Consider the following 15,007-nt stretch of genomic DNA (forward strand, 5'->3'; position numbering starts at 1 on the left):
CACCCACATTGGGGTATGGATGACAGTTAGTGAGTCCACTATGAAATTGCTGCCATCTTCAGGGTTGGCTCCAAACCAGAGAAATCCTCAACGATCGGCAGTAGGGACATGAAATTTTGCATACCCTTCCGGATATGATAGACGGTTGGTGGGTCCACTATGAAATTGCTGCCACATCCAGGGTTGGCTCCAAAACAGGGCATTTGTCAACGGTCAACAGTAGTAACAGGCATACCATAATTTGTGTAATTTGGTAAGATGGGCGTCAATAGTAATGGTTTGAGACCTAGGACACGAAAAACTCCAAAATCAAACCCGGAACGGTGTTTCGTCAGGCACGAGTGAGCTTTAGGCTGAAACAAGTGGCGCATATATTACCAAGTTACCACCCAAGTCAAGGAGAGGCCTTGCCGAGGACTTAGTGGCATCAGAATATAAACTGATGTCGTGAGCGTACCACCTCAGGGCACCCGGACAAACCTTCTCTTACCCTTCTTAACGAAGCTCTGAAAGGGTTAACGGATATTTCTTCGGTACTCTCGGGAACATTATGGGAAATGAAGAAAAAACAACAAAAAGAAGGTTGGAGAAAAAGAAGTTAAAGCGGCAAGAAGAATTTGCCAATGAGAGGGCTGACATTAAACGCCAACGACTTGACAAAAAGCGTGGTGAGATGCATAGTGACTCACTAACTCAGGTGGGTGTAACAAAGACGCACTGAATGAAATGAATAGATTAAGAAATATATCTAGCGAAAACTGAAAAATATTAAATAAATTGATATAAAAAACTTTTAAAAAGCTTTTATTTACGCCCTCAAAAGATAAAAATTTGATGTAAATTACATCAAACCTATTTATTTTCCAAATACCTTACAAAATTGTATTGTAAATAATAGGAACTTACGATCTGAGCCCATTAGTGCAAACACATTGTCTGAAAGTTATGAACAATTCAGTTGAACAAAATATAGAGGTGTTAACTTTCATTACTGAACGATATATCATGATTCACATCACAAAAAAGCAGTTGGAGGAATCCCCTACATTCTATATAAATTACCTTATGTTGATCCTGTTTTAATACACTGTCCAATTTGTACATAAATAACTGCGACAATATTTAAACTGTATGAATTTTTTAGGTAAACTACATTTATGGTTTTTCCCAGAAAGAAAACGAATTTATATTAAGTGATAAGAGCCTCTTCAATGCTATATGTGAATTTTCATTATCAAAAATTTTATAGATAAAATATAAAAAAAATATACTCAATCATACGATAGCGGCATAACAGCAGTTGATCGAACAATCCAAATAATCAAATGAGATTATTCACTACTGGATTATTTTCAATTTGCGGAACTTCAAGTCCAATGATTTGAACATGTCTGGATAGAAAAAAGTATTACCCTACTTGTATATGCGAATTAGGTGTTACTGCTCTTTGTAAGTTCGTGATGGAATTGGCCGATACTTGAGGAAAATTTATAACTTATTCAAGTAACACTTCATTGTGAGACTTTCGCTAGACAGTTTACATAACCGCAACTCGTATTTAGCTTTACAATAGCGTCATCAAGCGATTTCGTACTAACTGAGTTCTACTTCATTTGTTCTTCATGTACTAATAATTTTAATCATATGACGTACTACCTCCAGATGATGACTAATGACTCATGACTTTACCTATGTTAAGGTAAAAACTAATTGAAATTTTAGAACATCGTAGTAGAAAATAATTCCAACTCATTGAATGGACATGTACAAAATAATACCATTTCGAATCGAATGGCTACTCAATTGAAAATTCAAATAAACGTGTAATGAAATAACTAAAAATTTTTTGAAGAGGAGATTCTGAAGAGGAGAAGAATTCAATTCTTAATTGAAATAATTTCTGAGCACTCTTACAGATTGAGTTTCCAACCTTTCACTTTCAATTTTTTTTCGAGTGGAAAAATCATCGAAAGACACCTGATCGCCCTGTGACCAGGTAGTGTCGGATACCTATCAACAAAAAAAACCACCCATGAGTCAAACAGGCTATTCTGGAACCGCCCTCGGGCATTTCTTCGGAATAGCAGACTGTAGTGATGGTTCAGGGCTCTCCCTTTTTCTTCGGTACTTCACTATAGTTCATTCATTCAGTACTTTTCTTCTCCTTTTCTTTATTTTTGAGCATCTCCCCTGTCGTGTTTTCCGGTGATATTTCTCCTATCGTCATTTCTGCATTTCGTCTCTGTTTTCCCAACGTATGCATTCAAAGATCGTGTGTTCTACCGTGTCTATCATTTCACAATGCACTCTTCTGTGTCACTCACTTCAAATCCGAACAGATATGCCTGAAAACAACCATGCCCCGTTAAAACTTGTGTGATAAAGTAAGTCACCTGTTCATCTGTAGCTCTATGGCTCTTATTAGTCTTCTTGTCATTCCCATCATCTATTTCCCAAGATTGTGACCATTTTTCAATAATTTGCGACCTTGCTTACCCTTTTGGTATGTTGTTTTGTACCATTGTTCTCTCTTTTATCAGCAGATCTATCGAGGGAAGGTTCTTGCAATCATCAGAAAAGTTTCAATAGATGATGTTCTATCTGTTAAAGATATGTTTTCCGTTCACCAGCTGTCGCCCCCTACGAATGACAACTCTCAAAAGTCGAAACATGTGCGAGCTAAGAACTAACGAGGTATTCCCTTTTAACGTGTGATTCCTAATGCAGGTTGGACGATAGGAAGTGAAAATCGATCGTCCGGCCTTGCGGTTCGAACCATCGGATCGCACATCAGTCGATTGACTGAGTGGAGATGACCATCCATGTCAAATCACCAGGCTATCGTCCTTCTATATGCACATACTATTTTCATGGCTGCTTTTTTTGGACACTCAATAATATATTTCTATATATATTTTTTACTATGGCTCTTTTCCAGATTGTTGTGACACACAGCATGATCGACTGGGTGACTGAGCAAAGAATTCTTCTGCTACCTTCTCGAAGGCCTCCAACATTGGGTATTATCCTGCTTAGAGGGCTTTTATCTTTTCCCCGCCTTTGTTATTTTTCTAACATGAGCTCCCATTTTCATGTTTCGGTCAATCTGGCTACGGACATTGGTTTTCTCCAATTTAATTGTGATACTTTTCAGTTTCCCACCTGCTACCAGCAATACTGCCTCTGACTTCTGGGGGGCAAGCTTGAGTTACTTCGCTGTCATCCACTCGTTTGTACTGTGTACTATTTTGTACATCCAACGTTATAATGGCGCATCTTTTCCTGCCAATTCTTTCGTTTGTTTCGTCTGCGATGTTTTGTACCTTTACCAGTCATCTGTTTTTGACCTACCTTCTCGGAAACCGAACTGATTTTTTCTTCCAAATGTAATACTCTATAGTCAAAAGATGGTTTGCAAATAGGAAATTGGTCTTCACATTCAAGAAACTACTTATATGTTCCTTTGTTCTTTGGGAAGAGATTCTCACCGTTACGCCAATACAAATTTTCGGGCAAGGACCACAAGTCAGCTTATATACTCTTGATATATTCAGGACTGAAGATTTATCTTTATTGTTTTTAATAAATCTGATAAAATTATTATTTGTTCGGTAAGCCACGTCCAAGTCTGTCCTTTATAATAAAACGGGCTGTGTCATTGATGGGTTCACCAGATTATATCAATGTCCTATGACGCTTATTATTAATTTTTGAAGTGGGATAGATCTGCTTAATGACTTGCTTTCAATTCCATGTCACATATCAATATCGTGGGAAAATTTTCGATTTGAACTCGATTTTTCGGTATTAAATTTTGTTTTTCATAAAAAACGAGTGTGCAGATTTTGTAGGGAATTGAATTTTCTACAAAAAGTTCTTTGGAGCAAACACTTTCCAATCAACAGTTACTGAATTGTAGAGCTGGATAGGTGAATTTGAATTGAAATCAAATTTTCTTGAAATTGGAAATTTTCAATCTTAGAGTGAATATCATTTACAATAGACGCTATGAAGTTATAAAATTGTTATTTATAGACTATAATTTCTATTTAGTGAATAAATATAAACTTCAATGTACGAGAATAAATCGTTAGAATTACTGAAATTATTATTTTTTCTTTCATTTCTGATTTGATGGTAAGATCTTTGCTTATTAGCATTCGGAAATTTGCAATAAGTATTGTTTCTATTCCTCGTTATAAGTTACACTCCCATTATATGATTCCATCAATTGAACCCTCGTTCAGCATGTATTATAATCTTTATCGATTTCCATTGATCTGGATTTGATTTTATAAATTCAGTGATCATCAGTGGAATATTCAATAATCTGCATACTATTAAATGCAGCAACTTTATGCTGGTAAGAGTGTGTGGAGGAATGATATGTCTGTGTACGATGGTTTATTGTTATTTTTCGTAATGGTCAAGTCAAGGTAATTTAATGAATTATTTACCTTCCTTTCAGTGGTGAATTTTATTGACGGGTGGATGGAATTGGCATATTCAATGAAATTGCCTAATTGCCTATCGGTATAAGTAAAACATACTAAGATATGATCTACCTATCTGTACCAGTACAAAAAACTGTTAGCTAACTGATTATTATGGATTTTATACTCTGTGTTATCCATGAAAATTTCCGCCAGCAAGGGACTCAAAGGGTTCCCTATTATCAGTACTTCATTGCATGAATAGAATTTTCCGTCAAACTGGAAATAATTTTGAGATAGATAAATGGTAAGTGAATCTACAATTTCCTATTTTATCAGTGGATTCACCTGGTTTTTGTCTAAGAGACACTCAACTAGTCCAATTGTTTCAATTGGCGGAATACTGGGAAATAAATTTTGGACATCGAACGATATTAATTTTGCGTTATCCGGAAGAATTACGTGCTCGTGAAAATGTTAATGACATAATTCACAAAAATTATTTGATACAAAAGAACAAACTCCAACGATTGATTCAGTTTAGACTTCCCGAGAAACGGGCCCAAAGTTTGGAAAACTATTCTAATCATAAGTTTTTCGACAGATTTGTAAATCTATCCGACACGAAATTTACACTGAATGAAACGAGATTATTACAAAAAGGCCTCAGTCATAACATAAGACCATATATTAATTCTACGACCATAGAATGTTTAGGTATAGAAACAGAGCTGGCTCTGAGAGGTACTTGTAATCAAATAAACATGTCGCGGCAAACATTTTGAAATCTGAACCGGTTGATCAAATTCAGTCTGATGGAGGAAGGTAAGTAATTCAATAACCACTGAGAAGGAGGTAAATAATTCAATAAATTACCTTGACTTAACCATTACGAAAAATAACAATAAACATGAATTTGCAATTTTCCACAAACCATCGTACACAGACATTATCATACATAATTCCTCCACACACCCCTACCAGTATGAAGTTGCTGCATTCAATAGTATGCTTCACAGATTATTGAATATTCCACTGTCTGATAGGGAGTTCCAAAAAGAGCTGAATTTGATCAAACAAATCGCGGTTAATAACGGTTATAAAGTAGATATTATAAACGCCATTCTTTCCAAAAAACTTCAAAAGCAAGCCATGGACTTGGTCTACCCATATTCAAGATGCGATAACGTCAGTTATAGGGCATTGGCATATGTGGGTGAACGAACCAGTAATATTGCCCGTTTTTTTTGAAGAAAGAAGGCGTAAACGTAGCTTACAGAACGAATAATAATCTAAGTGAATTTATTAAAAACAATAAAGACAAAACTTCGTTGTTGGATAGATCAGGAGTATATAAGCTGACTTGTGGCTCTTGTCCAAAACTGTGTATTGGCCAAACAGGAAGAACATTTTCCCAAAGAAAAAAAGAGCATAGAAGTAGTTTTGTAAATAGAAAGACCAATTCCACATTTGTAAACCACCTTTTAGCAGAAGGACATGAGTTCAATTATGAATACGATGTGTTACATTTAGAAGAGAAGAGTTTGAAACACAATCATCTAGAACGTTTAGAAATCAATAGATTCAGGAATTCGGGTAATTTACTGAGTGATCAATTAGAATTAAATAACTCTCCCTCACTGAATATTTTTCGAATGTGGAAAATGGAACATAAGCTCAGGTAATTTAATCCATTACAAACTTAGGTGAAAAATCAGGTACTAGAAATTCAGGTACTTCAAATTGTAGAATAAGGTATATATAGTATTGAATGTGTAGAATTAGTTATTAAGACACGCCCGAAGAAGCCATTGTATGGTGAAACACGTGTTGCAGAAAATCAATGAGTTTGTTCCGAAATGCCTATTTCATTTTGATGTTTTGTAATTTGATATTATTGAATATTGAGTTCTTGTTACAATACTGTATAATTTTGAGTAATTTTCGGTGTTAACCAAAAACGAAATCAACTTTGCACCAAAAACTTTGAAAATAATTCACTTTTCAAAACAATTGACCGTGGTTAACATCATAGTTATGTTATTTGTAATATTACAGGCTTTTAAAATGTATAGTCCTATACAGGATGCTGCCTATTTATCGTTTCAGCAATTTTTTTTTCGTAGTCGTAGTTTTAGGGGATGCACAAACTTTTATCAGGAATAACTTTTTGTCGAAAAACCCTCAATAAATAAGTTTCCCATATGGTGCATACTTTGGGGATGACACTGTATTACAATAATTTGTTTCAAAATTCTAAATCTGCTTTAAGAAGTCGCGGCATGATTTCTCTTCATTGGCAAATTGCAGCATCCTAATTTATTATGTGAAAAAATCGATTCTCAGACATAATTCACTCACACAAAAATTCATTCATTCATTCTCATAACAAAAATCATTATTCAGATATACTATAGTACTGATTACTAATTATTGATAATTTGCTTTACTATTCATTATAAATCTTTTCTATGATGATACAAAATCAAAAAACAACCATTATCGTTTTTCTAATCGAAGTAATCATCTTCTCCATCATCTTCTTCGGCATCGTCTTCGTCCTCATCATCATCGTCAACTCCTACATCAATATCTTCATCCTCTTCATCGTCCTCTTCATCGTCCTCTTCATCGTCCTCTTCATCGTCCTCTTCATCATCCTCTTCATCATCCTCTTCACCTTCATCCTCATTTCCTTCTTCATCCTCTGCATCGTTTTCATCATTATCATCTTCATCATCTTCAGTCCCTTCATCACTTTCTTCGTCACCATTAAATGATTGCTTTGTGTCAACTTTAAGCATTTGTACTGAAACAATCCGTTAAATCAGTATCATTGAATTCACACGAACTAATTTTAGAAATTGAATCCCTCAAAATCAAAACCACCACAATTTATAACTAATATAATTACTATTGAAAGCTGGTTTCTTCTTTGAATGATATATTCGCTAAAACATTCTCTCTGATTTCTGTTGAAATATTCGATACATTAATTGAAAAAATCACTTAAATATGCATATCGCAAATGAGAGTTTCTCAATCATTAGCCGTCATCATTACGGTACAGCCAAGTGAACAACAATTGGTTGCAGAAAACAAATATACGGAATATCAATAGAAACCAGCTGCTCATTTTCGGTCATTTGACACAGTGTGAGAGACAATTAACTTTAAGAAGGAAGCGTAAGCTGTGTAGCAACTGAGTCCAGATATACGCAGAAATGGTTTTGAATGTCAATTTGACATGAATCAGAACAAAGTTTAATAGACAAAACACTGAAAGTTTCAAATCGCAGGCATGTATTTCTGACTTATTGACAGTCATCAATACTGGGTACTCAAGTGCAAGGATGGACAATACTTATTCACAGAATAAAGCATTGCCAACTTTGGAGTCGTTAAACATCTAGAACTTTGATGGGTAAAATTGGAACCTCTGGCAATAATCTTGCAATAATAATACATTATTAGGAGGTAAGTAAAACTGGAATTTGCCGAAACATTAAATAATGGTTCGGGATAAAAATAATTTTAATAATTCCAAGGAACATGACATGTTTATAGTAGGGACAATGGGGCACGTACAATAATAAAGCACACTGAGAATTATACAACAACAAAAAATAGTGAAAAAGTACAAAATTGTTAATTTTGCAATTCAATTTTTCGATATCGTTAGAACTTCCATTATACAAATTGACTATCGTATAAAATACGTTTTTATCAAAACCACGTGTCCAAAACAATCACTTTTCCCAATCACCAGAAATGCAATAATCTTCTCCACGCGCGTTTCATCATCCAAGTTGGAGTCTTCAGAAGATGAAAGGGAAAAGTGATTGTTTTATATTTATTCCATATAATATGATCATGAATTGAATTGATTTCATCAAAACACGGTGCTAAATGTGTTTTATCATTTTTCACATTATAAATGAACATGCATATGATGGAACGGAGTATTCATTTAATAGAGTAAAGTACCCGATTGTGGAATACTGTTTTGTTTTTTGGAAAAATAAAAATGAAAACTTTGACATTATTATCCACATTTTGGAATATAGATGGCGAGTTATAAACACAAAACAGAAATAATAAAAATTATAAAAAAACAATTCATGTATGAAAAACAACTTAAAAATAAAGTGCACTTTTTCTCTAGCTGCGTAATGTGGAAAACCAATATACGCCAATGTGGAATAGGTAATATTAGACTTGATATTAAACTAATTTGTTTTTTTAAGTAAATCAAAATATTATTGGAAAATAACATATGTTTTTTTTTTATTATAAAATACGAAAAACAAAACAATAAATGAACATAAAAAGCAGAAAGAACAAGAATAACTAAGAACAAAAATCGCAGATGTAAGGATCTTTCTCGGCATCTGCACATTCTTCGTGTGCCCAGAAATTGCACTAGGCACACATAACCCATATTTCTCCGGGAGTATCATTTGAAAATCTTAGGTCACAAAAGAGACGAATTGCGTCAACAGGGCACGTTTCTAGCGGAAAGTTTTCTTCATCGCCTGAAGATTTTTGCAATGAAATGCAATGCTGGATGAAGATGAAACTCTTTTTTGGCGTTTAGCAGGAATTTGCAGCTTCTTTTGTTTTTTTTTTGGTTTATTTTTCATTCCGCTGCAACCTGGTTCTGCTTCAAAAACTTTTTCTTTACCATTTCCCCTTTTTCTATTCCTGAATTTACTGACTTCTCTATATCCTCTTTATTCGGTTTAGAAGTTATTATTTTTGCCCGTCCAGGTTTTCTATCCCTGGTTGCTATTTTTTTCTTCATGGTGGGTACCGGAACAACTTCTTCTGGATTAACTGAAATAGGTGAACATTGCCTTTCATCTCTATTTTCGCGATTAAGATCTGCAAGCGGTTGTTCTTGAACTACATCATCATGATGTGACGCTGTCAAAAATTCTTCATCAGTAAAAACACCTCTTCTAAGCGAATAAATCCCTATAACAGCAAAACCCTTAACAACTCGTTCGGCGGAATGAACTTTTAAGTAAGCCCGGATAAAAAGTTCGCAGACATCAAAGTGATTGACAGCACGTTGATTTGTTCACAAGAATATTCTAATTTCTTCATTATAGAATATTTTCAGTGCCCCCATCACTGTTTTATCAAAGGGTTGCATTTTATGAGATTTGTGCGGGGGAATACAAAGAATTGTCACAAAATTTTCTTTAGCCTTTACGACAACATCAAGGTTTCTAGTATGGGTATTATGTCCATCTAGGATAAGTAGAATTGGATTATTTTCAGATGGGCGAACTTTCACAATAAAGTGGTCACACCAGGCAGTAAAAAGGTCAGTCTGTATCCAACCAGACGGGTGATATTTGAACAGAGTCCCAGGTGGAGCACCTTTCTTCAACTGTTCGTTACCGTTTTTTCGCGAAAATATAATTAAAGGTGGAACAAAATTCCTTTCTGCGCTCATACACATTACAACAGTTATTAACGACCTCCTTTCTGCAGAAGTGAGGCTTCCGATCTGACGTTTTCCTTTCAATGCTACTACTTGGGGACACTTGGACTGTACAATACAAATACCACATTCGTCCACATTAAAAATATGGCTAGCAGTAAACTTTCTTTCTTCAAAAATCGTTTCAAGTAAATCAAAAAATTCATCTACCCTTTCTTTGTTGAATCCGGCAGCCCATGGAGTTGTAGTACCTGTAGGTCTTCTCAAACTGATGTGATCCTTATGTCTATAAAGAAAACGCTTCATCCAGTTTTTTCCTGCTGTTTGGTGGAACAAAGAAAATGGATTTGGTAGATTATTTTGCTTAGCAAGTTGAAAAGCATTAGAGCATAGATCCCGCGTTGTCAATCCGAAAAAAAATTTCTCCATTAACAGAATGTATTCTACCAGTTTGATTTCTAGCACAAAAGTTAAAACAGGTTTTCTTTCCAGGGTCTCTTTTTTAATAAGTCCAACTTTATCATTCTTACAGTACCGAAATAATGTAGAGCGCGGTACGTTGTAATGTTTAGCAGCCGCTAAATATCCCATTGTTTTTCTCCGTACCGCGTGTACTGCCATTCTCATGTTTGATAATGTTACCAAGGATACTTATATTTGCTTACTACATTTCATTGGAGAAAGTGGTCCAACTGAACAAAACCCTGATCCTTTAAGCTATCAGGAAATTCAACATATGTACATTATTGCTTATTGCATTTTTGACTGTAAATTTCATATATATTATGTTGTAATAAATATTTTCCTCTGATAAAAATCACTAAACATATTCAATTCAGTATTTACATATTTGTCTAATTAATAATGTCATATGTACAGCCTCAAAATATTAATGACTTGATTCATTTATTAGTTCCATAAGTAATACTCTCGTCAACTGAAATATATTTTCAATTACATCAAATAAATTGACATTATTAATAAGAATAAAACTGTAAATACTATTGTTTTATATGTCTTTGAATATTAAACAAATGCTGATACCTAACCTCTCAATCAGCTCACTCAATCCTCACACCAGTACTCGAAAAATAGCTGAAGAACTGAATAATACCCAAGTTACAGTGTGGAAGATTTTAAGAGCCCAGCAGCTATATCTCTATCACATGCAACGTGTGCAAGCTCTATTGCCCAGATATTTGCCTGTAAGACTAGCTTTTTCTAATTGGTTACGCGGTGAAATAGGAAGAAGTCGAAAATTTTTTGCAGATGAAGCTTGTTTTTCTTGCAATTCAATTATTAACTTCCACAGCAATCACATTTTGGCCGAAAACACACGCCTTGATAGAAAATAATTTTCAAGAACAGTCTTCTTTTAATATTTAAGTTGGAATTGTCGGTGACCATCTCATTGGGCCTCACTTCCTTCCACCTAGACTTAATGGAGAAGAATACCGAAGGTTTTTAGAATTTGTTTTACCTGGACTTTTAGAAGAAATGACAATCATGGAAAGATTCCTTAGATACATGCACGATGGTGCTCCACCACACTTTAGTGTAGTGGCACGGCAATTGTTGGATGAAAATTACCAAAATTGCTGGATTGGGAGAGTAGGCCTACACCCAAGGCCACCTCGCTCGCCAGAAATGAATCCCTTAGATTATTTTTTCTGGGGACGTCTAAACCGTTGGTATACGAAACTGCTATTCAAAGTGAAGAGGATTTACGGAATGAAATCATTAATTCATATGACAATAAAAAATACGCCAGGTATTTTCAGAAGAGTGCGAAATTCAATGATGCAGCGGCTAGTCGGTTGTATTGAAACCGAAGGAGGCCATTTCCAACTCTTAATTTAGTGCAATTCGTTAGTCTAGATGTTAATGTTATTTAATATTTGTTGTTATTGTTACAAAAATTGTAAAAATGATAATTTCCAAAAGAAACATTTAATTCCCCATATTATTCCTTGTGAGGTCCAGGGATATGCAATTAGGTTGACTTTTTTTTTCTTAAAAACTAAGCAAGATACGAAAAAAACTCGAGAGACAAAAAAGTTGTATTTTTGATTGCTCAATCCAGAGAAATGAGAAAAATTGCAAAAAAGTCAGTAGCGTACATTTTTAGGTCAAAAATATTCGTTAAAATCCCGCTCGAGACGCTACTAGACTTAATAAATTGAATCACGCTCGGGATAAATTAGCTCCTTATTTTTAAAAACACCATTGCCATATTCCAACAAAATTAGCTGAAGGATATTTAAGATATTTACGAATAACTTTTTTTTTATTTTTATTTTAACACCCTGTATGTTGAGAACGAAGGATTTGCGGACCCATGTTTATACGAACATTTCGTCTCAAAATTACCTAAAGAATCATCTGTTGAATTTATGGTACATACTCTTGATACAAAAAAATGTGGGAATCTTCCAAAGAAAGGAAAGAAGCAATCAATTTCAAAGGTACAAAGATGTGTAGATCATAAAAGAAGAAAGGAAAGAAAAATAAGTACATACACATCTCCTGAAAATATTCATTTCTTTAAATGAAAAACCAACCTGATGGTTGGTTTTGATGAAAATTGTTATTATTTAAAAACTTCGTATGTTAATTCATCTTATAAATGAAATTTTTGTGTGTGATTACACAACGTACGTTCATGTACACTAATTCTGTTACTGTGTCGGTTTTCTGAAGTAATGGTGAACGCAATATATCTAATGGATATTAATATTTTTCCAAAATCATAATTTACTCCAGCAGTAAAAAAAATACTAGATACTCACCTGGTACGTAACATTGCGATTGAAATCTGGGTTCCACAACTGTAAGAAAAATATTGATCACAAATATATCAATGATATCATAATGATTCGAAAGTCAAACAGAAAATTTGTCGCTTGCTGTGGCGATAAACCTTCAAAGCATTAGCCCAAAATTTTCAAGGTATATGAGGTGAGATGTAGTTTATGGAATATATGAAATACGTTTTATTCATGACATTTCTCGAAGAAGGAATGCAATATTTTTCAATTCTGTTTGAGAAAACGATTGTTCTAAACTCGTTCCAGATCGAAAAGTCCTTGAGGTGTGACATGAAAACATTTTTCATATTTTTTCTGTGCTAAAATCATCTATTTTTCTTACTCTCCACCAGTCTATCTTCATTATGATCTCCTACTCCTACTCCTAGGAGTAGTAGGAGTACTACGTAGTAGTAGTAGGAGATCATAATGAAGAAAAAAGAATTGAAACTTTTTATGTTTTCTACCACTTTTATTATAAAAATGATAAAAACAGAAAGTTTCAATTCTCTTTTGAACAGTTTCCATTTTGATGGGATAATTAGTCACTATCTATATTTAACCGAAAATAATACCCATTTTTATCCGCTTTTTACAAAAAACCGTTTACTTTTATTAACGAAGCTGTTACGATATCGTTTTTCAATTTGAATTTGAGGTTGCACCGAAAATGCATTATACATTTGCCTCGGATAGATATAAAGTGATCAAACTTACCCAAAACAGAAAACAAAAATGGCAATATGTAATGATGTTATTTTTATTGAAATACATGTTCAATACCGTATCATTTCCCGTTCTTCTTCAACAACTTGGAGTGATTTTAAATTTATCCTAATATTTTTTATGAATATCAATTATTCATAAACACTTGGAATATTTTATCACAACATAAAGTAAGAATTTTGCGAGGTAATTGTAAAACAATATAATAAGGCCAGCCGTACACTGTCAACTTCATTCGAGCAACTTCTTAATCACAAAAATACTTCATTTCTTATGAACATTGACAACTAAGTAATTGTTCAGTTGCGCAACACGTTCGATTGTTGCGGGCAAAATAGAACGTGAATGTTCATATTCCTCTTCACACACTAGCTATTGAATATTGTTCTAGATTTAACACACTAATATGGAGGAATATGCAGATGAAAATCATCAAAAATAATTTTGCTGAAACTCCTCTCATTAAGAGCAAATAAAAAATATGGTTGGATATTCCAAATCTGTCAATTTATGAAATTGTATCAATCTAAAATTCTCCATATTTTTTTGGCCTAAAAAAGGGCCCCCGCGCACTGGCAACTTTGTTAAAGCAACTGTTTGGTTGCTTTATTAAAGAAATCTAAATAACGCACACGGTATTGAATGCAGCCCCGCGCACGGGCGACTTTTAAGTTGCCGTGACTGAATAATTGCGTCTAGACCTATTCCAAGGGTGACTAAACAGTTGCCCGCAGAAATGAGCAACGTGAATTTCTACGTAACCTCCCGCACTGTCAACTATTCAGTTGCTAGACGGCTTAGGTCTGGGGTAAGTGTGTATTTCCTATTTTTCGAAGCAATGACGACGGTAGATATTGAAACGTTTATTTTGGCAATCGAGAAGCGGCCATCGTTGTACAATACGCATCTAAAGGAGTATGCTGATAAAAATTAAAAAAAAAAAAAAGATTTATTTTAAGAAGTTCTAAAACAATTTTTCTTTTATTGAAAATGCCATTTATGAATTAAATACTAATAAATCTGTTTTATTTGTGCTTTATGTGATTTAGTTTGCAATAAATTATTAATATTTGATAGTGTTAATTAATGTTTTCTTTCTTGAGATGGTACAGCTTGTCGTAGTGATGTATTTCGGTAAGTAATTCGTGTGCAAAGAGAAATCAATAGGCGATCAAAAGATTCTAAGCTCATTCTAAAATAATTGAAGAACTTTTTTGGATGTTCTTTCAATCTGTCGAAGAGCCTATAAAATTGCCCGTCAAGAAGTCGTGAACTAATTAATGGATGTACCCAAACCGTTCTGTTCGTTTGCCTATTTTTTCGCTGTCTCAGAATAGGCGCAACAGCACAGGTGGCTTCCACAATATCCATTGTAGACTGAGCTGAGAGGCAACTTTTTTAGCTGGTGGACAATTCATGGGTGAGTAAACTGTTTAGATGCTGATGATTAAAGTTGCCACTGCGCGGGGGACCTAAAACATGTTGAGCAACTAATCAGTTGTCAGTGTGCTTTGGGACAACAACGAGCGAATTTCAAGCGACTAAATTATTTCATCACCGATATTAAAATGATGCCAGTGTGTAGTTAG

At 34.3% G+C, this 15,007-nt stretch overlaps 2 protein-coding genes across 5 annotated transcripts in view; one reads left to right on the top strand and one right to left on the bottom strand.

Annotated features, from left to right (window-relative positions):
• LOC111503178 (LIM domain only protein 3) overlaps positions 1 to 15,007 on the top strand; it is a 458,150-nt gene that overhangs the window by 396,401 nt on the left and 46,742 nt on the right. The window lies entirely within an intron of this gene.
• Positions 1 to 15,007, bottom strand: part of LOC111503176 (uncharacterized) — a 51,090-nt gene that overhangs the window by 4,073 nt on the left and 32,010 nt on the right. Inside the window, exons 9-10 of the mRNA XM_074170084.1 lie at positions 12,675 to 12,713; positions 6,950 to 7,242 (exon numbers count right to left, since the gene is read on the bottom strand). Coding sequence (XP_074026185.1) covers positions 6,950 to 7,242; positions 12,675 to 12,713 — 332 coding nt within the window. The remainder of the gene's footprint in view (positions 1 to 6,949; positions 7,243 to 12,674; positions 12,714 to 15,007) is intronic.

This window comes from Leptinotarsa decemlineata, unplaced genomic scaffold, assembly GCF_025532065.1.
Source record: "Leptinotarsa decemlineata unplaced genomic scaffold, Ldec_3_MD MMD2_P_RNA_scaffold_6, whole genome shotgun sequence".
NCBI lineage: Eukaryota > Metazoa > Arthropoda > Insecta > Coleoptera > Chrysomelidae > Leptinotarsa > Leptinotarsa decemlineata.